The sequence below is a fragment of the Coccinella septempunctata genome, chromosome 5 (genome assembly GCF_907165205.1).
Source record: "Coccinella septempunctata chromosome 5, icCocSept1.1, whole genome shotgun sequence".
In the NCBI taxonomy this organism is placed as follows: domain Eukaryota; kingdom Metazoa; phylum Arthropoda; class Insecta; order Coleoptera; family Coccinellidae; genus Coccinella; species Coccinella septempunctata.
The window spans coordinates 11,525,613-11,547,526 of record NC_058193.1 but is presented as its reverse complement, the minus strand read 5'-3'; the positions used below and the strand labels follow the sequence as shown (position 1 = coordinate 11,547,526).

At 34.3% G+C, this 21,914-nt stretch overlaps 1 protein-coding gene across 1 annotated transcript; it reads left to right on the top strand.

The window, feature by feature from the left end:
• Window positions 1-1,623: 1,623 nt before the first annotated feature.
• LOC123313998 lies at window positions 1,624-6,461 on the top strand. The gene is made up of 2 exons (XM_044899109.1): window positions 1,624-2,284; window positions 4,282-6,461. The coding sequence occupies exons 1-2, from the start codon at window positions 1,624-1,626 to the stop codon at window positions 6,459-6,461; spliced, it is 2,841 nt and encodes a 946-aa protein (XP_044755044.1).
• The last annotated feature ends 15,453 nt before the right edge of the window (window positions 6,462-21,914 follow it).

Genomic DNA, 21,914 nt, shown 5'->3' with positions numbered 1-21,914 from the left:
AAACAGTTTGCCCGGCACTAGGAACTGCCAACCCTTGAAGGTGATTTAAAAAAAAAAAATATATATATATATATATATATATGTAAAGAAAATTTATTCCTTTATTTTGATTGTTATGTGTTCTGTGATTTTTATCACCTCGTTCTATTCCCTGTCATAAGAGATTGATGACAAATTGTAATTATCAGCATTAAATGTCGTTTCTCTTTTACAGGTAAGATTTTGTACATAATGTTATATCAAATGAATTATGTAAATAATAAAAACAAAAATCTCTTTTACAGAGAAACTCAGTTGTGCTTTTAATCAACTCATCCTGAAATAATCTTATAAAACGACATTTCTTGACAAATTGAAGACGAAGATGTCTAAACTAAGGTTCACCTTTGAGGTAAAACCCTCTCAAGATGGAAAATCAAATCACATTGCCGTAACTTCTATCAACACTGAAGATGGCAGAATATTTTTGATACCAGAAGATTTCCAAGTGGCATTCTTCCATAAAGAAATCTGTGCTACAAAGAATTTTACAATAATCAAGAATACCTTGAAACGAAGACATCAATACAGGAATGTTTGGATAGCCTTAACAGAAGATATTAAAAAAACCTACTTTGATGAAGACGGTAACATGGTTTTCATGGATATGTACTGGTGAAAAATCAAGAGAAACAGAAGAAACAGAATGTGAGACAAGCAGCCGAGAGATTTGTTCTTGAAAAATATGATGGTAGAACTACAGATTCATATCAATGGCTTGAAGTTTTTGAAAAAGAATGCGATAGATTTGAAATTACTGATGATAGGGAAACAATTGAGATATTCAGATTGTTTCTGGAGAAATCATGTGTGGACTGGTATAATTCCATGATGATAAAACTAACATTTGATTCTGAATGGTCAGATTGGAGGGAAAATTTTTGCCAAACTTACGCAAACAAGGGCTGGTCTGCTAGTAGGTATGCGATATTTTTTAAATACCAAACTGGCTCTCTACTGGAGTATGCTGTGAAAAAAGAAAAACTAATACTAGAGGTAAGAAAAAAAGTTGACCAGGGAACTCTAATAGACTTAATTGCTGCTGGCCTGCCCAATTTCATTGTGGATAAGATTAACAGAGATGAAATTTTGGAAACACAAGATTTATTCAATGAAATTGGGAGGTTAGAACATCTTGTCAAGAATAGAACATTGAAACAAAAATCTGTTGCAAAACCAAACCCAGAAAAGAAACATAAATGTAGCATTTGTGAAAAACTGAAAAAGGGAGTTCGTTATCATTTAGAATCTTCTTGTTGGTTCAATGAAAAGGACAAACGATCAAATCAAAGAAATCAAATCAAAATTGTTAATAACTCAACTTCAAGAACTTCAAGATGAGGATCCAAAAAACTTGTAGTGCCGCCATTGATCAAAGTGAAATTAGTATTGAATAAAAACGTTAACATATTTGGTGTCTACGATTCCGGTTCGAATGTGTCTCTTATCAACTCTAGATTGTTGAAAATGGTTAATGAAAATAAACGTAATTTCAATAAAACTAATTTGAAAACGATTAATGACGTTAAACAAGCAAGTGGTATGGTATCACTTAATGTAAAAATTTTTGATATGGAAAAGAAAATGAATATTTTCGTTATAGATAAAACAAACTTCGATTATGATTTTCTGATTGGTTTAGATTGTATAAAGAGTTTCTATTTAACACAAAATGAAAATTTAGAAATTAATCAAAGAAATCCAATAAGACATGTTACTATTTCTAAAGAAATAATGAATGAAAAATATGAAGAACACGGTTCTTCAAAAGCTGTTGAAAGTAAAATTGATATGAATGGAGGTGAATATTTGATCAATTTCAATGAGAACATCGAGACAAAACATTTCGAAATTCATGTCAATCACCTGAACTATGATCAGCAATCAATAATAGATGAACTGATACAACTAAATTTATCTGTTTTTGCAAAAGACAAGTACGATGTGGGCACGGTATCGGGTTATGAAGCACATATTGATCTACTCGAAGAAAAATATTGCAGTAAGAGGCCATATCGCTGTACAATCGAAGATAAGAAAGAAATTGAACAGCAAATTGCCAAGTTGCTGGACAAAAAACTCGAATCGTACAGTCCTTTCGCAGCTCCAGTAACATTAGCGTTAAAAAGGGACGAAAACAAAAGATCAAGACTGTGTATAGACTTTCGAGACCTAAATAAAATAGTGGTTCCTCAGTCTCAACCATTCCCGCTAATCGAAGATCTAACTGAAAAAACGAGAGATTGTAAGTTTTTCTCATCGCTTGACATAAATTCGGCCTTTTGGTCTATACCGCTAAGGGTCACAGACAGACCAAAGACGGCTTTTGTTACTCAAGAGGGCCATTTTCAATGGACATGTTTACCGTTTGGTCTCAAAACGTCGCCAGCGATATTCCAAAGAATAATGGGCAATATAATAAGAAAACACAAACTTTCCGGATTTACTGTGTGCTACATTGATGATATTCTGATCTTCTCAAAAACATTCTCAGAACATATCGAGCATTTGACACAATTGTTTCAAGCAATCAAAACAGAAGGATTCAGGTTAAAATTTGTAAAATGTAGATTTGCAGTTGATTCTGTAAAATATCTAGGTCATATAATTGAGAACAATTCTGTAAAGCCATTAAAAGACAATTTAACCTCAATAAGAAACTTTCCAGTGCCCAAGACTCAAAAAAATGTTAGACAATTTTTTAGGTAAAATAAATTTTTATCACAAGTATGTACCAAACACAGCTATAACGCTAGATCCTTTACACAATCTCCTCAGAAAGGGAGAACCTTTTATTTGGACAAAAGAATGTCAAGAGTCATTCGATAAATTGAAGGATTTACTATGTACCCAGCCAGTATTAACAATTTTTGACCCAAGTCTCCCCATATACATATATACAGATGCAAGTTTACTGGGAGTAGGTGGAGTACTTGAGCAACCACAGGAAAATGGAGAAGAAAAACCAGTGGCATACTTTTTGAAAAAACTCAATGAGGTGCAAAAAAAAAAGAAGGCAATTTACTTAGAATGCTTGGCCATTAAAGAATGTGTAAAATATTGGCAACATAAATTGATAGGAAGGAAGTTCACAGTTTTTTCGAACCATAAACCTTTGGAAAATATGAATTTGAAATCAAGGACTGACGAGGAACTTGGAGACCTTGCGTACTACCTATCACAATATGACTTTGATATCAAATATTCTCCTGGTAAAAATAATACCGAAGCTGACTGTCTCAGCAGAAATCCTGTTTTGGAAGCAGATGACAATATGGAGGAACAATTAAAAGTTGTGAATTTGATAAAACTAGAGGATATCTTGGAAGATCAAAAAAGAAACCCATATGTGCAAAGGAAAAAACCACAATTAATAACTAAACACAATGTTCACTATAAAAAAATTCGAAAAAAGGAGAAAATCATATTGTCAGAAAATTTCTGTAGGAAATTTATGGAAAATATGCATAAGACTTTATGTCATATAGGAATAAAACAGATGCAAAAAATGATTGGACAATATTATACGGCAAAAAATTTAACGGAAAATATAAAATCTGTGTGCAAAAATTGCAAGATATGCATCAAAAATTAAACAAGAGGTCAAAAAAAGTTTGGATTATTGTCTCATTTAGGGCCAGCCACAAAACCATTCGAAATCATATCGATCGATACAATCGGAGGTTTTGGAGGATCTCGATCAACGAAAAAATACATGCATTTACTAGTTGATCACTTCACCAGATTTGCCTATATCCTTACTTCAAAAACCCAAACACGCAACCGATTTCATTAAATTGGTGAATAACATTGGAGATGCGGAAAAAATTATAACTGTGCTCACAGATCAATATCCAGGCATTAATTCAAAGGAATTCGAAGAATTTTTGAATAAAAAACGCATAAATTTGATATTCACTGCTATGAATTCACCCTTTTCTAATGGTTTGAATGAGAGATTGGATCAAACCTCAATAAATAAAATCAGGTGTAAAATTAATGAAGATGAGAAAAAGAAAGCTTGGACATCTGTTGCTCAGGAATGTGTACAAAAATACAATGACACAGTGCATACAGTCACACAGTACCCACCATCGTATTTGTTGAATGGTACAGATGCCACTGTTTTGCCTAAAGAATTAAAAGAGAACATTTCTGAGCAAACTTTAACTGAAGATAGAAAAATTTCATTAAAAAACACATTAAAAAATCATGAATATAACGAGAAAATCTATAATAAAGGTCGTGAACATCTTGAACTCAATGTTGATGACATGGTGTTTGTTGAAAATGGAAACAGATTAAATAGGAAGAAACTTGACGAACTGAGAATTGGACCATATGAGATTGTCGAAAAACTATCGCTATCGATTAAAGCACTACAGAGAAGAATACATAAAGCAGACTATAAAGTTCCAGAGAAATGGTTCAAGAATTTGTCCCAGACAGCAGTACCTGAAGAGGTTAGAATAGTCCTTGGTTTGGGTTCCAAATTTAGCGTCCCTTTAGACCACAAAGAAATAAACATCAAAGACCTAATAGCAGACGTTGAGAGCATTTTAGACTTGGTGGAGGGAGATAGAAGAGACACTTTGAGAGCTAAGATAACGAGCATTATAACCGGTCATCTACATAAAAATAAAAATAATATTCGTGCGACAGACAACATAGGAAGGCTATATAAGACAACTAAAAACTTTTTGAGAACTAATGACCACCTTGTAGTTCTCGACAGTGACAAAGGTTCGGTGACTGTTCTTATGAGTAGGGCGGATTATCTTCAGAAAATGTACTCAATTGTTGACACTGACGATTTCAAAAAGATTTCTAGAGACCCAACAACTACTATCCAGAATAAAACCAACAAAATCATATCCACACTTGTAGACCAAAATATACTAAGTAAAGAAGCTGCAAAATCAATGAAGTCATATAATTCAGTGAGCCCTAGAATGAACGGAAATCCCAAAGTACATAAAGAAAATGTCCCAATGCGACCAATCGTGTCTGATGTACAGGGTCCCACATGTAAACTTTCAAATTATATTGCACAAATCCTAACAGAAGCCTATGACCAGGATAATGCATATTATGTAAAAGATTCGTTCGACTTTTCCTGCAAAATTAACAATTTTGAATTACCCCCAGATTATGTGGTGATATCACTTGACGTAGTCAACCTATTTGGCAACATATCAAAAGAGTTGGTACTGAAAGCAATAGAATTCCATTGGGACAAGATTGAGGCATGCTGCAACATATCAAAAGAATACTTCAAGGAGATAATCACCTTCCTCCTGGAATCAGGTTACTTCATGTTCGATGGCAGTTTCTATTTGCAGATGTTTGGGTGCATTATGGGATCCAGACTTAGCCCGATCTTGTCATTATATGTGATGGACTATGTACTCAACTTCTGTATACCTAGATTAACATTCACACTTGCATTTATAAAAAAATATGTGGACGACCTAATAATATCCCTACCATCAACGGAAACTGAGGAGATATTGCAAGTTTTCAACAGCTTCGACCCTAAGTTGAAGTTCACGATTGAGACAGAAGATTGTTATAACTCGGTTCCGTTCTTAGATACCAGGGTATGCCGAGTGGATTATAAAATAAAATTAGATTGGTATAGAAAGACGACTTCTGCAGGAAATTTTATACATTTTTTATCTGACCATCCAATAAGTATAAAATTAAATTTCATTAAAGAACAAAAAAACAGGATTTATAAAATCTGTGATCCAACATTCAGAGATGGAAGCATGAAAAGACTGTTTGATCTTTTGGTTGAGAATGCCTATCCTAAAACAATGTTGAAAAAACTTCTGTATTCTGCTTCAACGTTGCCTTTGGCTGAAAGTCCAACACACCCTGATATGGTGGAAGAAACAGAAGTTGTTAAATATAGAAGCATCCCGAATATCCCTTACCTTACCTACAAAATTAAAAACTGTTTTAAAGATTATAATGAAAAAGTGAAAATAGTGGCACAGTGTAAAAAGAAAGTGGCAAATTTATATTCAAAACTAAAGGACCGTATACCAAAAGAAATTAAATCTAATGTGGTGTACGAACTGGAATGTGCTGACTGTCATGAAACCTACATAGGTCAAACCTCTCAGTGGCTTAGAAATCGCATGAACTTACATAAAAGTGATATAAGAACAAATAACCTGAGATGTGCATTGTCTGTTCATGCTAATAAGTACACACATAGTGTTGATTTTAATAACGTAAAAATTTTAGATACAAATATAAATTATAAAAAAAGATGTATACTAGAAATGATCCACATACAAACTCAAAAAAGTAAAATTAACAAAAAAACGGACACGCAGGGACTAAGTCCAATATATGCATATCTTCTAGAACTTTCTAACAAACCATTTTTCGATTGTCCAGTTGATGAATGACATTTAACCTAACATTGTTTATTGCGTATTACAATATTGCGTTTCTTAATTGATAATCATTTAATGTTACCCTGTTTGATATTTGTGTCTACTTTTGTACATTTCTTAGACTTAGAGATCAACCTCGCATTCAGTAAGTTGTTGTGCTCTGTTTTTTGATCGATATCCCTTATATTATATATTTTATCATATTCAACGATCATTATCTTGAACATTATATATATATATATATTTTTTTTTTCTCCACACTTCATCGTGGTTTCCGTGATACCCGGGCGCACACGCCAAGAGTACCTCCGTGTGCTAATGGGGATATATAATTTTTCGCACTATGTTGACGGTTCCCAGGATTACTGCTTTCTGCATCCAAGTGATGGTGTTCTGCGGTAGATCCAGTTCATGTAGATGTTGGGTGGTCTTTCGATGTACGAGGCCATTTACACTTATTATTAGAGGCATTATAGTCACTGTGTTAAGCCTCCACATGTCCTTCATTTGCTGTGCCAGTGCCTCATATTTGGATATTTTCTCTGCATAGCTTTTCGCTAGGTTGTAATCTTGCGGCACAGCAAAGTCAATAATAATGACGGTCTTCTTTTTGTTATCCCATACCACCATGTCCGGTCTATTGTGTTCCACACCTCTGTCTGTTGTGACTGCCAGATCCCAGTAGATTTTGTGCTGTTCGTTCTCTACTATAGTTTGTGGTTTATATATGTGGTGTGGTGTGAAGTGTTGGACCAGTTGTTTTTGGAGGCATAGTACTTGATGAACGACTTTACCCATATTGTTATGTCTGCTGAAATATTTCGTACCTGCTAGTGTGGAACATTTTGAGGACAGGTGCTGGATAGTTTCTTCGGCAGCGTTGCACATCCTGCATTTAGTGGTTTCCACTTGTTGTTGTAAAATATGCTTTACATACGTTCTGGTTAGGACGACCTGGTCTTGGATGGCCAAGATTGTTCCCTCTGTTTCGGGAAATAGATAGCCTTGTACCAGGTAGGTATTTGAGTTTTTTATATCTACATCTGGTTGGTGTACACTTGTGTAGAATCTTCCGTGTAAGGCTTTTGTTTTCCAGCTCTGTCTTAATTAGTTATATATATATATATATATATTTTTTTTCACCATCTAGGGTTCTGGTTACTAAGAGGAACCGGGTCATATCTGACCAAAATTCTCTTAGGTCGTTGTCAGGAACATTCTCACAATCCTAGCTGTCCACAGGATCACTTCTTTCTGTGCTATGCTAATGAGGTTCAAATCAAGTTCTAAAGATTGGGTATTATATATATATATATATATATATATATATATATATATATATATATATATATATATATATATATATATATATATATATATATATATATATATATATATATATATATATATATATATATATATATATATATATATATATATATATATATATATATATATATATATGATTTCATTCATCTTTTGATAAAAGAGTTATTCTATGTTGAAAAACATATCTCCAGACGCAGTAAAGTGCTTCTCATGAAACCTAAAGTATATTTTTAGTTCACGCAAATTCCGCTTCGGGGGCGCTTCAAATGATGAAAACTGATATACAGTCAATATACATCTTTCACACGACGCATAATGTTGCGTCCTAAATCTGGCAACTGTGTATACAAGTAAACCAAGTTGTATTTGCACAACTGAAATGATTTAGCTTCCTAGGCTCCAAGGTCATCCCGAAAGTCTGTTAGGTGAATAATTGGATTCTGTCTCTAGAGCAATAGCAGGTCCGATTGAAGTGCCCTTATGGTGTTCTTTTGACTGATATTGTCATTATTATTTTTTCGAATGAAAAAAAATTATAACTCACGTGAATTTTATTCCACTTCAATTAGAAATCAAACGATAACACTTTCCAGAGAATTATCGGATTTATAAATTGACATGAAAGGTATCGCTTTATCCGCTTATGCTTATGTCATCTATTTCACTTGTGAATTAAAATTTGTTTATTCCACTGGATGAATAAACGTCAACTTCCCTTGTTGCTAGAGGCAAGTGTATTTGCCTCTTCATTTCCTTTAGTTCCCGAGGGACCAGGGACCTAGCTATAGAGTCATACGGTCATACAGAGCAGTTTTTGTTGATCGGTCGTCCTGTAGGCCATCTGGCATTTGTGAATTGGTGTATTCTCCAGATTCTATGTTCTTATGTTGTTATCTACTACTTTCTTCATCGTCTTCAATAGAAACAATTTTGAATTAATTCTTTTTGAAGATTGTGGGTCCCATTTTGGTGTGAAGGGAACTTTTGTCCTTCTCCATTTTCTGTGTATATGACTCATTCTAAGCAGCTTCTGGTTATCTTCAGAAGATGAGTACGAATCTCTTCTAGGATTTTTCTTTACACTTCTGGTGATCTATATAGATTGAAGGTGTTCATTGCCCACTCCAAACATCGTCTTTTAAATATCCCAATCTTCCTTACGAGGATTCTTGGTCTATATTGCTGTATCGATTCTAGTTATGGGTTAACTACCTGTGAAGGTTGTTTTGGGAAAACTGAAAGATCGTTCCTGTTCTCCTTCGGTGAATTATCCGTCTGGCTTATTGAGCGATATTGTGAGGGTTGATTACTCCTTTTGCCATGACCTTTTGTATTCTGTGTGCTGTGGGATTAGAAGTGACATTACCACAAAAATTAAAAAGTTCTACAAATTATGTCAACTCTTGTATATATGTAGTGTCCTTGTAATATATTAATTAATAAGGACTGTCTGTCAAAGTGTATATCACAGAGATGCGAGATCTGATTGAATTTAGAACAAATCATATTGTACACATATGACTGAAACAATATATTTGTTCTGGGCGTAGTAAGGTTGAACAAGCGTACGGGTCTAGAACTTGGGCGTCCTACATGAAATCCTACTCTAGCGAGTAGATGTGCCATTCTAGGGTACATGAAGGAACCTCAAACAAACAACGCCCTTCCTGACATCAAGCTGCACCGAATTTATTCAACAAAACAGCATGATCTTACTCGAAAAAACTTCTCTGAACAGCCTCCATTAGTCCGAGAGCTGGCAACGAAATTCGGCAAAAGTTTTGTTCTGGCGCATAATTTAATATGATTTAGTATTGAGGGTGTACATAAGTCAGCACCCACTCTCAAGGTCAGGTAGTGGAACACCTAGCGGCGACGCGCTTTGATGTAGGTATATGAAATTACAACACACTCTACAAGTATTTCGTAATGATTGAAAATTGTCACTAGTTCATAGAACAGAAAACTTGAAAAAGTGGTCAGATCTCATTTTAGTGAAACCCGGTGTGTCAGTACACCACATAAGTTGCTGCCTTGACGATGTTGTTTCAAAAGAATTGTATTGGCTGAAACTGCATCTACTGCTCAAATATCATATAATATTTGTGAATAAAATATTCAGACCACATATCAATAGAAGAGAGGCAGTCATCAGTCACCCCAAAGTACGGATATTGTAATTTTATATGAATCAAAGAGCGTCGCCGTCAGATGTTCCACTACCTGACCTTTTAGCGTGGGTGCTGATTCATAAACACCATCAAAACTAACTCATATTTAATTATGATCCATTACAAATCTTTTGCCGATTTTCGTCGCCAGCTCTCGGAATATATGTCATTGTGATGTGTATGGCAATCGTATATGGGGTTCCAAGCAATGCATCCAAACTCCAGTTTGCTCGTCACAAATGTATTGAACAGCAAAATCATGGTTTCCGGATCAGAAAATATCTGCTATTACGTACGATGAATTCATACAATCTTGGCCTCGTACCAAGTAAATGATTAACATGAGGAACAAATGTAAAATTTTGATCAAAACAACGCCAAGATCTTTTATCTCCGTTTTTTTTGCTCAGGACGCTGCCATGAAGACTATAACTATACAGTAAATAGTTCTTTTTCCTGGTGTACGTGGCGATATTGCACTCAAAAATGCTCAAAGGTGGTTGATTTCTGCCACACCAAATCAAGAATGAGTCCACAAAGCACGCTGCAGAAAACGCAGTCTTCAATAGAGCCTATATCACCAAAGATTTTAAAATCGTCGGCATCACCCCATGCACGAATAGGATTAATTAGATGCATCCTCACTTGTTCAAACAACTTGTGGATAACTGGAGTGGAAGGCCTCTAAAATTCCCTGATCGACTTTTTGTTCCAGATCGTAATGCGAGAGGTTTGGCCAATTAGTTTCGAACTGTTGTAAGTTTTGCTTCAGATGGATCTTAATGGTGGATCAGTTCCTCTTCTGTTATTTTATATTCGATTATCCTATGGTCAGAGATTGATGGTTTGGTCACCATTTCCCAAGCTTTAACACTTCTTCTGGAAGCTGCGTTGACCATTGTCACGTTAAGAACCCCTTTTCTTGCCCTAGTGACAGAACCAGGTGTTGTCCCCATGTTCTTGAGATAGTTCTTCATTCTGCCAGAGTTTTGCAGGCCAGAATAATCTCCAATTCCGTAACGTTATTAGTTCTCAGACCTAGAAATTCTTCAATCAGATTTACCATTCAAACTTTATGCCCTGGGTATGAAGCCCCCTGTTCGTTCACTACCACATTATTTTTGGCAGCGAAGGGAATACAACACAAGAAATTCTTTGAGCTCTTTTTCTGGCAGAACTTTATGGAGCTTTATTGCGTGTACATACACGCTAATTGCAATATATGCGAGCTTTATCATTCTCAAAAACTGCTTTGGTCTTTGGGGGTACAAATGAGAGCTTTGGTTATTTGTCTATGCCATAAACTTGTCTCAGATGGAAGTAAGGAATTCGCATTGTGTCTCTCTATATGCCCTGATAAAGTATGAATTCTGCAAGCGGACAAGATGTGCATAAGAGTTTTCGTCGATCACGGCTAGCCCTGCAAGATGTTGAGGTGACCACTTGCATTATATTCTTCTTATACTACCTAGTATTCTAGTATCTAGTATCACTCCATCTGGATGAACAAATCCTCCCGTTTCCGATATCAGCTCAGCCGACTCCAGAAAAGCAGAAGATGATTTTAACAGCAAGTCATGGTCTTTCAATCTCTTGAAATATATAAAGTATATGTTTACTCATATGATATTCGAATGAAAACTTCAGTTTTGCTTGTCTAATCTGGCTTTCTAATATCTTTTGTTCTGCTGGCGTGATAGATTTTCTTACTAGCTCATGATCGATTCATATGTCGGATATTAGCTTCTCCAAAGCACTCCAGCTCTTTGACTTTGATTTTATGATGAGCCACTATTCCCTTGAGTGGGTCTTGACCTCTCAATAATCTTATTCCATTTCCAACTTTTGTGTATTGGTGGTATTGCAAACCTTGAATTCCCTGTCTTCCTGCATTCGAGGAAAGTATATCATTTGTATCGAAGAGTTACAGTTACAATTTGTTCGGCGCATCTGTCGAATCATTCAGACCTGCTACCACGACCAAAGCGGTCTATTGTGGCACACAATCAAGCTCAAAGAGCTAAACTTCTACCTCCAGTGCCATCTTCCAAAGGGAAGAGGTGATAACAGAGGAGGAGTAGTTCATGAGTTCCCCTAGAACCAGCCTGAGCGAACCTTGTCTGCCGCTGGGCAGTCACTGAGGATATGCTCAATGGTTTCGTTCTCCTATAAGCAAAGAGAGTCCTTGTATATCGAAGAGCTAGGATGCAAGCTACGATTCATATTTAAACTCTTCTATCGAACTCGAGAATTTCATTTGCCGTCCATTTAACTACCCTGAGAGAGTAGTGACTCTACAGACTGCCAAATTGTTAGTAGGATAAACGTAGGATAAACTAACAACTGTGCAGTTAATGCATTCCTAATTTAAGTTATCTCCAGAGCATAACTCTCTCACATTCATTTGTTATAAAAAAAAACGAAAATGAAATATATAACGTTTTTAAAATTGTTACATAATCACTAAAGCTCTTCTTGACAAAAAGACACTTAAAGAGTGTTTGAAACTTTCTGAAATACGATTCCCCAAGTGAGCCGTCCAAAAACTAAGGATGATAGCCATCATAAATATAGAAGTGTTTTGAAAGATGAAAGTTGTAATAACTGGAGCCAATGTTATAATACGATCACGTCATCGAGTTCGAATAATCCTACTGTACCAGATTCTAAAACATATGTGGCAACTACGCTGGACGCAACAACATGCTAATGGTGAAAGATTGAATAAAATTCGGACGCAGCATGGTGCTACAGATGAAAACAATATATACGCCGGACGCACTAATGGTAGGACCATGAAAGGACGCAATAATGTGCGTATATCAACTTCTTTATTAATAAAGATATTTGAGATCTGAAACGACAAAATTACGTAATTTTTTGCGTAGATTAATATACTTCGATCAGATTCCACCTAGGTAGCGTATTTCTGGGAGACGCAATAAGGTTGCTTTTTGAAAGGACGCAATAAAGTATGCCAGATGTAAATATATATATATATATATATATATATATATATATATATATTTGTCCAATAGACGTTTCCAGTCCCGATACGTTTCTAAGGCGACCTGAGACCCACATGATCCGAATGTTTCCTTCGAGTATATATGATGAAATAACGTTAATGAGAATTATAACTCCTTAGGCACACTTAGAGGGGAAAAGAATTCCTTCATTTAAAAAAGTAGCATAATCGATAATATTTTCCAAACCCGAGACATTGCACCAACTTTACAATCCCACATATACTCCAGCGGTAAATATGGCCAACGTTCACGATCCCGGCGCTGTTGCCAGTTTGACGGGACCGGAACCGACAATTTAGATGTATAAAATGACGCGAAAAAGTAGGTGTTACGGTAGAAATTCATATATGTGTGAGTTTGTTGAGAAAGAAGTATTGTCTCAATATTCTCATGAAGCAAATTTCTTTTTAACAGATTCTTCTCAAATTTTGATCCATTAATAACATAACCTTGAGAGGCCTGTATACATAAAATGATTGTAATATAATATGAAAAATTAATTTTTAACTTCCTTCTGAAATCTACAAGGGGGGTCCTGAAATTCGTGCAAGTACTCCAACTATCATAAAAATGAGACAAAAATCAACAAAATTTATTGAAACACTGTTGACAAAAATTGAGACCTAGAGAGCGAAATATGAATTATTTTAATATTCCAGAGCTAGACTCATCACACCTAATTCAATGTGTTCATTTTTATCTTATCATCCTGTATGTCGAATTGGAAATAATTGTTTCACTTTTCAAGAAGTCCGTGCCAAGCCCAGAATTCCTCTTCTAATGTATTTTCCAAATTGAAATAAAAAACAGAAAAATCTAATTCATTCCTATAAATATCGCGTCAATGAATAGGTATGAGATGTGAAATATTCCATAACAAACTTTAAAACGACCAGAATAATCGTAATAGCTTTCCTCGATAGGTACAATCATTCATTAATGCGAAACACTGAAAAGAAATAACACAAACAAAAATGAAAAAATTGATTACTGACGTTCAAATTTCGTCAATATTATTTTGAAAGTTTGTTTGTACACATCTGTCACGTTGAATTCTCCGATGAGATATAGCCTTCCGGTTCATTTTGCCATTGTTTCCTAATAGATCACAAAAATTCATCATTCAATTGAATGCATTCAATTGGTTTCTCGACGTCTGGATATCCTCCTCATAAACCTCCTTCAATTTTACCCACAAAGAATTGTATAGAAGGTTCAGATCTGGTAATCTATAAGGTCATGGTTCCCAGTTGGGCCTCCTGGACCAATTCATTAAATTGGAGAGGGAGATAATTCCTCGATGAAAATAAGCAGGGGTAGTTCCTATAAATTTTTTTTGAAATGGACCTCCCATCAAAGATACAGCCTTTGGAAGGCGATGCCGAGTTTATAGTTTTTGATTTTTTTACGGGTTCTAAAAAACACTGAGTCATAAACTTTACATAATATGAAGCACTAAGTATATATTACTCACACAATTTTTTAGATCTCATAACTTCATTATTAAGGGTTGAACATAACAACCCTTTATGATTTTTCTTCAAAAATTGTTTTCGTGGGATAGATATTCAAAAACCAAAATTCTCTTATGTATTTATATTCGATTCGGGAGAAAAAAATCGTCTGCAAAGTTTCGATACAGTCGATACTTTCTCGGAAGATATATAAAGTTACAATCAGTTCTGATTACTGTTCATTCCATTTCGTCGTAAAAGTGTTCCATAGAATGAATATTCTGAGATATTGTATGTCTATGACGGGAGATAAAGATGTTCTATGAATCTTTCTGAAGGTTAAATTACTAATTTCCGGAAGTAAATTGTATCCGCAATATTTTAATTTAAAAAATCAAAATTTCTTTCGATTAATAAGCATAATTGACAACAGTACTTTTCATTTTATTTCAGATACAATAACGCAAAACTATAATAAATGTTCAAAATGAGTACCTCTCGCTAAAATATATGCATCAACTCTCTGTCTCGTAGACCTTCGGTAGTATTTCTTATGGTTTCACACGATGATACTATTCGATCTCTAGAGTATTAAACGCATGATATTCAGTGAACTACAATTTTTGTGCATAGGATCCTAAACGTGCCAGTGCTCCGGAAATTAGGTCGACTCACTTCACTTAATCGGGCTTGTATAAGTTTCCATACGTGTGCTATTATAGTTCGTATACGAAAAGAATCCAATAACACCACTTCAATTCAATTCAAAATATTGTCATTGAATATTTCTCATGACGACTCTTCATCATACCGGGATCGTATAAGTTTTCTTATAGTACATTTGAGGTGTATAAATCGAAAAGATGACAAAATAAATTCTCAAGCTCTTCAACTGCAGCGTTGCCAAATTTTCGGACTAGATGCGTCGGTCAACTATGCGGATTATATACATCAAGTTCATGTCGCTCGAAGCGCCCTCGCACTGGCCAAACCCTGAAGTTTTCTGTATATAATAACGAGTATAACCGACTTTTCAGACCCACCTGAAAATTCACCCCTAGCATCCCCTAACCCCCCTTATAACGATTCTATGGTCGAACGTTACCAGACCCGGAGCCGGGTCTGACAACGTCACTTTTGGACTGAAAAGTCGGTCGAGTATATCGTTTTGGGTCTGTATATTCGGTCGAACAAATCTATATATATATATATATATATATATATATATATATATATATATATATATATATATATATATATATATATATATATATATATATATATATATATATATATATATATATATATATATATATATATATATATATATATATATATATATATATATATATATATATATATATATATATATATATATATATATATATATATATATATATATATATATATATATATATATATATGAACCCGTAGTTCGTTGTTACCTCCGTTAAGTTCATTGGGCGACCTGACCTCCGGGTGAAGGAGTTTTTTAATTGGAATAATTTTTGCTTATATATGTAGAGGGGAAGGTGAATAACAGGGGTACCTAAAGAGGGGAAAAGATTTTAATTGAAAAATTTTTCTTTAAACGAATCAGACCTTACTACCTCCGCATATATTTCTTATTAGTAGTGCGCTCTCACCTCCCGCAACGTTGCCAGATTTCAGGAGGACAGAAAGTAGGGCAGCTTGAATTCTACTCATATACAGAATACAGCTGCTCTTCCGATTCATTCACACATACTGAAACCTGTAAATAGTTCGAGAACGATACTGATATTAATAAACTTCATACGCTAATAATTGATTGATAAGGATTCGGAGTAAATGAATTTGGACAGAAATTATTATCTTTTCTTCATGAATATCAACAGTTTTGAATAAGTATGCTATGTCTACGATACTTCGTCCGATAGGGGAGTTTAATACCGTATAGGTCCTAAAATGAATGATACATGACAATGAAATTTTTCGTTACATATAAGATTAATTCCAAAGACAATTTTACCGAATTTGTTCTGGTATGAAATTTTGGGCATTATATTCACGACATGAGGAACTCCATTGAAATGTTTTTCCCGAATGAATCAACAAAGATATACGTTTTACTTTCAGCTTCTATACTTCATTCACTTTCATTTTAGCACAGGATTGGCCATGGAAATTGAATACCTTTCACTCTGTATGGTACGAAAATGTTGGGTTAAGACACTTGTCAAAACATTTTTGAGTTTTAAATCAGTGCTACGTAGTCCGTTCTACGTGAGACTCTCAGTAATTACGTATTTCATCACAATGTCAAATCACTTCGGAAAATATTGCGTCGAAAATATGTAACGAACATAATTGACATTTATACAAACTGATTGAAGACATACCAAATCTATTTATTTACATGGAAAATAGAAGTAATCAGTAGCTTGAGGAGAGTTACTGTTGTTTATTTTCTTTGGCTGAAGACGTTACATCAGTTGTAGAATTCAAAAAAATCAACCCGAAGATGAAATGCATTTGATGCAGTGTTAGCATTGAATTGAATACTCATAGGTGGTAGGGAATGGGTATCTCTTGAAGAAATGAACGGATAATTACAAGAATGTTGAATTATTCAACAAAAATCATCTTGGGTGAATGGTAGTCAAAATAATTAAAAGAAGTTTGAAGCAACAGGAGCTTCACCTTCAAACAAAACAACTGCCTAGTATTCATGTCTGTTTATTTTCAATACATTGATATAATAATAATAATTATACAGGGTGTGGCGTAATGAATGGATAATATGGAGCCTGCGGGTAGAGTACTCTATGGCGGTTCAAATAAATATATTTTACGTTTGGCAAAAGTGCCTTGGTTTTCGAGATACTGGGGATTCTCGATGAATCACCCCAAATAATAATAATAACTGGATATTGACATTTTTCATCATAGCGGTTCAAAAGAAACTCCTTGATTTAATGGCATTTCTTAATTGCTCGAGGAGTCTTTTGAAATTTTTCAGTACACAGGGTGTTTCACAAGTAAACGGACAAACGAAAACCGTGAATAGAGGGCATTGAGCTTAGTTCAAAAACACCTCATATGTGTGTCTTAGGCATTCCGTTTCCGATATAGAGAGGAGTTTATTCAAATTTCCCTAATTTTTGTTCGGCTATAACTCCAAATATTTTAGTTGGATTCGGCTAAAAATTCATTATCCGCTTAAACTTCTAAGTTTCAATAAAACAGAACATTAAAAGTTGACGAACACAGGATGGAACTCATTGAGGATATATTCAAATTTTAACTCATGTAAAACACTCTGTTTGTAGTTTTTCTCGTCATAATTTTGAATTTTTCAGGTATCTCCATTGATTTTCTCAAAATCAATGAAACTTTGGTATGCCTTTTCAGATTATTTTTAATGAATAATTGTTTGATCGTGAAATGTCTGGAAAAAACAGCGCTGCATATTGACTTTTACTTCACATTAATTAATGGGATGAATATGATCGCCAATCAACTGAGGAAATCTAAAAATGGAATTGGAAATGTTCAACTGAATTTTTTCGTCCTCAATATATGTCTTGCATTTGTTTTTGATATTTATAGCATATCTGGTTATTCAGATAAGTCATTAACAGTGATAATAAGCTTTGTTATTGATAATGAACAAAAATAGAAATAAAAAACTACGCTATCATGATCATGAAAATAATAATTATAATTCGATGTCTTATGAATGAATCGCTTTTTATGGACAACGTGGAACTGAAGTAATTTTCCGAACTGGTTTTCACCTCATTTGGTCTTTTAGTGAAGGTAATGATTGGCACTTCGGATAAGTATGATAAATGCACTTTCGAATTCTTCACTGATTCCGTTATAGTCATTATTGGATCTATGGAAATCTATGGATTGTTCTGGTCTTATTACAATTTGTTATTGAAACATTGATGATATTCATGCACCAGCAAAAGTATTTATCAGTTTTTCAGGTCATTTTATTAGAAGGGTAGGACCCCAATATTGGACTGCTAGATCTCCAGATCTGACACCCCGCGATTTCTTTCTTTGTTTTTATTCACACAACTAGTTGTCCATAGAAAAAAAGATTCATTCTGAATATCAAGTTTTAAATTTTAGTTTCAAGATAGCGTAGTTTTTCCACCCATATTTGGATATTATCAATTTTGAAACATTTTATTCTTGTGAAAGAGTATTTTGAAGACCGAATATGGTATAATTGTTGAACACATTCAACAGAATATTCTTCGAAAAAAAATCAATTATGGATTTCTAAATACATTTTCATGAAGTGCTCTATTCCTTAGAGGCGTCTGACCAAAACAATTATTTCTAGAACATGATCAACAGGTGGGGCAACCCAAAAATCAATTCATTTTGAGACAATAATAATGCAGATAAAAAAGTTGAAATTATGATTAAAAAACTACATACATGGTGTTTTTATGAGTTTGAAGTTAAGTAAAGCCTCACTGAGCCCGGTCCAGATTTTTGTCGAATTTTAATGCTCTGTTTCAATGAAATTAACAACTCAAGGCTAAATATAAATTTTCAGTCGACTTGATCAGAATTTCAGGAGTTATAGCCAAACGGAAATTTGAGAAATTTCAAAAAACCTCGAAGAAACCTATATATAGGGTGCCCCAAAACTATTGAATCAAACGTCACACCACGATAGACTAGATCAAATACTATCGAATGACACCAACATTAGTTGAGCGAAAATGTACCGTTTCTAAAAAAACCTAACCTAAAGTTGCCGATTTTCGAACTATTTTTTCAGTCACAAGGCCAATTTGTTATTGAGGATAGCGTTTTTCTCCCATATTATCACCCCTGTTTATTCTGAGTATTAAAAATAATGTAGAAAAAACAATTGTTTTAATTTACATTTACTTAGGTTATGGTTATCGATTAACTACTTAAAATAATTTCAATTAGGGGAGATGAAACAATACTATTACTTCAATATAATTTAAAATCGATATCCTTTTTCACAAACTGGCCCTGTTATTAAGAAAAATAGTTCGAAAATCGGCAACTTTATGTATTTTAATAAAATTCTGATTATTTTGGAAACGGTACATTTTCGTCGAACTAATGTTGGTGTCATTCGATGATATTTGGTTTACTCTATCGTGGTGTAACGTTTGATTCACTAGATTTGGAACACCCTGTATATGGTATGATTCTGAACTCAGCTCAATGCCCTCTTTTCAGGGTTTTCATTTGTCTGTTTACTCGTGAAACACCCTGTATACTTCTTGTACTCTGAAAATTTTAAAACAAATGCCCTCACCGTCATATGAAAATTCAAATTCTTCTTGTTGTAAGAACCGTTCATCCTTTCACCCAACGCCGACCCTAGTTACATGGCCCGTTGAAAACGAAATCGGCATCTGTTTACTGCAAAACACGTGTTAACGCTGATATGAAGGGTTCAAAATTTTCTACCTGATTCGGGCTTTTTAGGAACGAATTGCTCAAGATGCCGAGTTCGAATAACATTTCGTTTTGCGTGTTATATTGGATAAAATTGAATTTATTCCATGGACGATTCGAGAATTATTGAGGTCCAGAATGCTCCAGAATGATGAAAATTTTCAGATTTCATTGAAATTCTTGCGAAAATTATCTCGTATATTTTCAAGTTTAGATTTTAATTCATTCAGAACTTTGAAGTTCGGCAAATAATGATGTAAATGATATAGATAACAGTCAATCACATTTCCTTCAGCGCAGTTGTTGTTTTGAAGAAAAAGCAGTAGATTCTCGCAAAATCCGAAACTCTACATGAATAGGCCCAGTTGTTCAGTTCGGGATTAAAGTTTATCCTAAATTGATTTTGACACTTCAGTTCAGTTCTGTCAGGTTAATCTAGGATCATCTTAAATCTCGGCCTTATCCTGAACTGAACAACCGGGCCTTATAGTAATAGCAACGTAGCATTAATTAACTCGGTATATTATTGGAATAATATTAAATTTTCATAGCGGAGAATAGTGGTTTTCAGCCTCGGTATTCACGAAATTCATTTTATTATGTTTTTTTTTTCATGTGAATCGGCCCGAAATCTTGGATCCCCCGACCTGATAGTTTCGTATACTTCTATGACAATAGCATAATAACTCAAATTTCAACATTTTCACAGAAATTTTTGAATTTAAGGGAGAGACACATTAAAAAAATCGATAGCAAGTTACCGCCTAAACTGCGAGCTTGCCGAAGTTGAAACTGAAACCAATCTACTCAGTGCTTCATAATATGTATAGTTTTATGACTCAGTGTTTTTCAGAACCTGTAAAAAAAAATTAAAAACTGTAGACTCGTCATCGCCTTCCAAGGCTGCATCTTGGAAGAGCTGTCTATTTGGAAAAAAATTTATAGGAACTAGCCCCGCTTATTTTCATTAAGGAATCATCTCCCTTAGTCCTTCGCATTTGTTTACAGATATCCTGTATATAGATACATTTTATCTATGTACCTATTCATTTTGGATAGTAGAATTTCAATCAATATGTGTTATTTTCGAAGACCAAAACAAAAATTTTAATTGCACCTGATTTGTTAATTATAAGAATCATCATTCATTTTGAATAATAAAACTTCATGCGAAAATACTTAAATTAAATTTTGTCTTTCTCCTTTCATCATGCGTCCATCATAGTGTCCGCTGTTCATCATAGCTTTTGGGAATTACCAATCAATCATATGTATCCGAGAATGTATCTATATTATTACCTTCATTTTGTAGATTCATCATGTCTTGAGAAAAATATGGTTGCAATTTCAAAATATGTTGACTCGAGGCCTTCAAAAGACTTCAATTTTGTTTATTTTTTCCCTTACATCCTGTATGATCTATCGAAAAATGCAAATCTGTTTTGGATAATTCTTCATGAATTCTTACTTGTTTCGATATAATTTGTAGTTTTCCTTATGATACATCACTAAAAAATTTAAATAAATAAATAAATAAATAAATAAATAATGTGCTTTATATCAGGTAAAGTGTACACATGACATTAAACACTTGAAGTGAAACAGGGTCATTTGCTGCTTTATAGTCTGTGTTCCATAAAGTCTTCCACACTGTAGGGTTCGATTTCAAGTAGGAGTTTGAAGATGAATTTCTTGAACTGTTGTAGAGTCCATTCTACTCTTAGTTTGTGAGCTATCTTATTGTAATAACGAATATATCTATATTCAGCTCCCTTTTCAGTGAGGCTTAATCTGTGTCTTGGATATTTTAGTGCAGTTGTCCTCGTATTGTAATTACTTACTGTTTTCTCTTCGAAGTAGTGCTAGTTCTTGAATGTAAATATCAGGCTTTCTTGGATGTGTACAGCAGGAGCAGTCAAAAGACCATTCCTTCTGAAGACTCCCCTGCATGATTCCGTCCTCCTCATCCTCCAGATCATTCTGAAGGCTCTCTTCTTCATTTTCAGCACACTATGTAGGTTGTATGAACTACCA

Bases quoted from the DNA above. Each gene is read 5' to 3' on its own strand.
- LOC123313998 (XM_044899109.1), top strand. From the start codon at position 1,624: ATGAATATTTTCGTTATAGATAAAACAAACTTCGATTATGATTTTCTG. The intron at 2,285-4,281 runs GTAAGTTTTTCT...TCTATAATAAAG, and splicing joins AACTGAAAAAACGAGAGATT to GTCGTGAACATCTTGAACTC.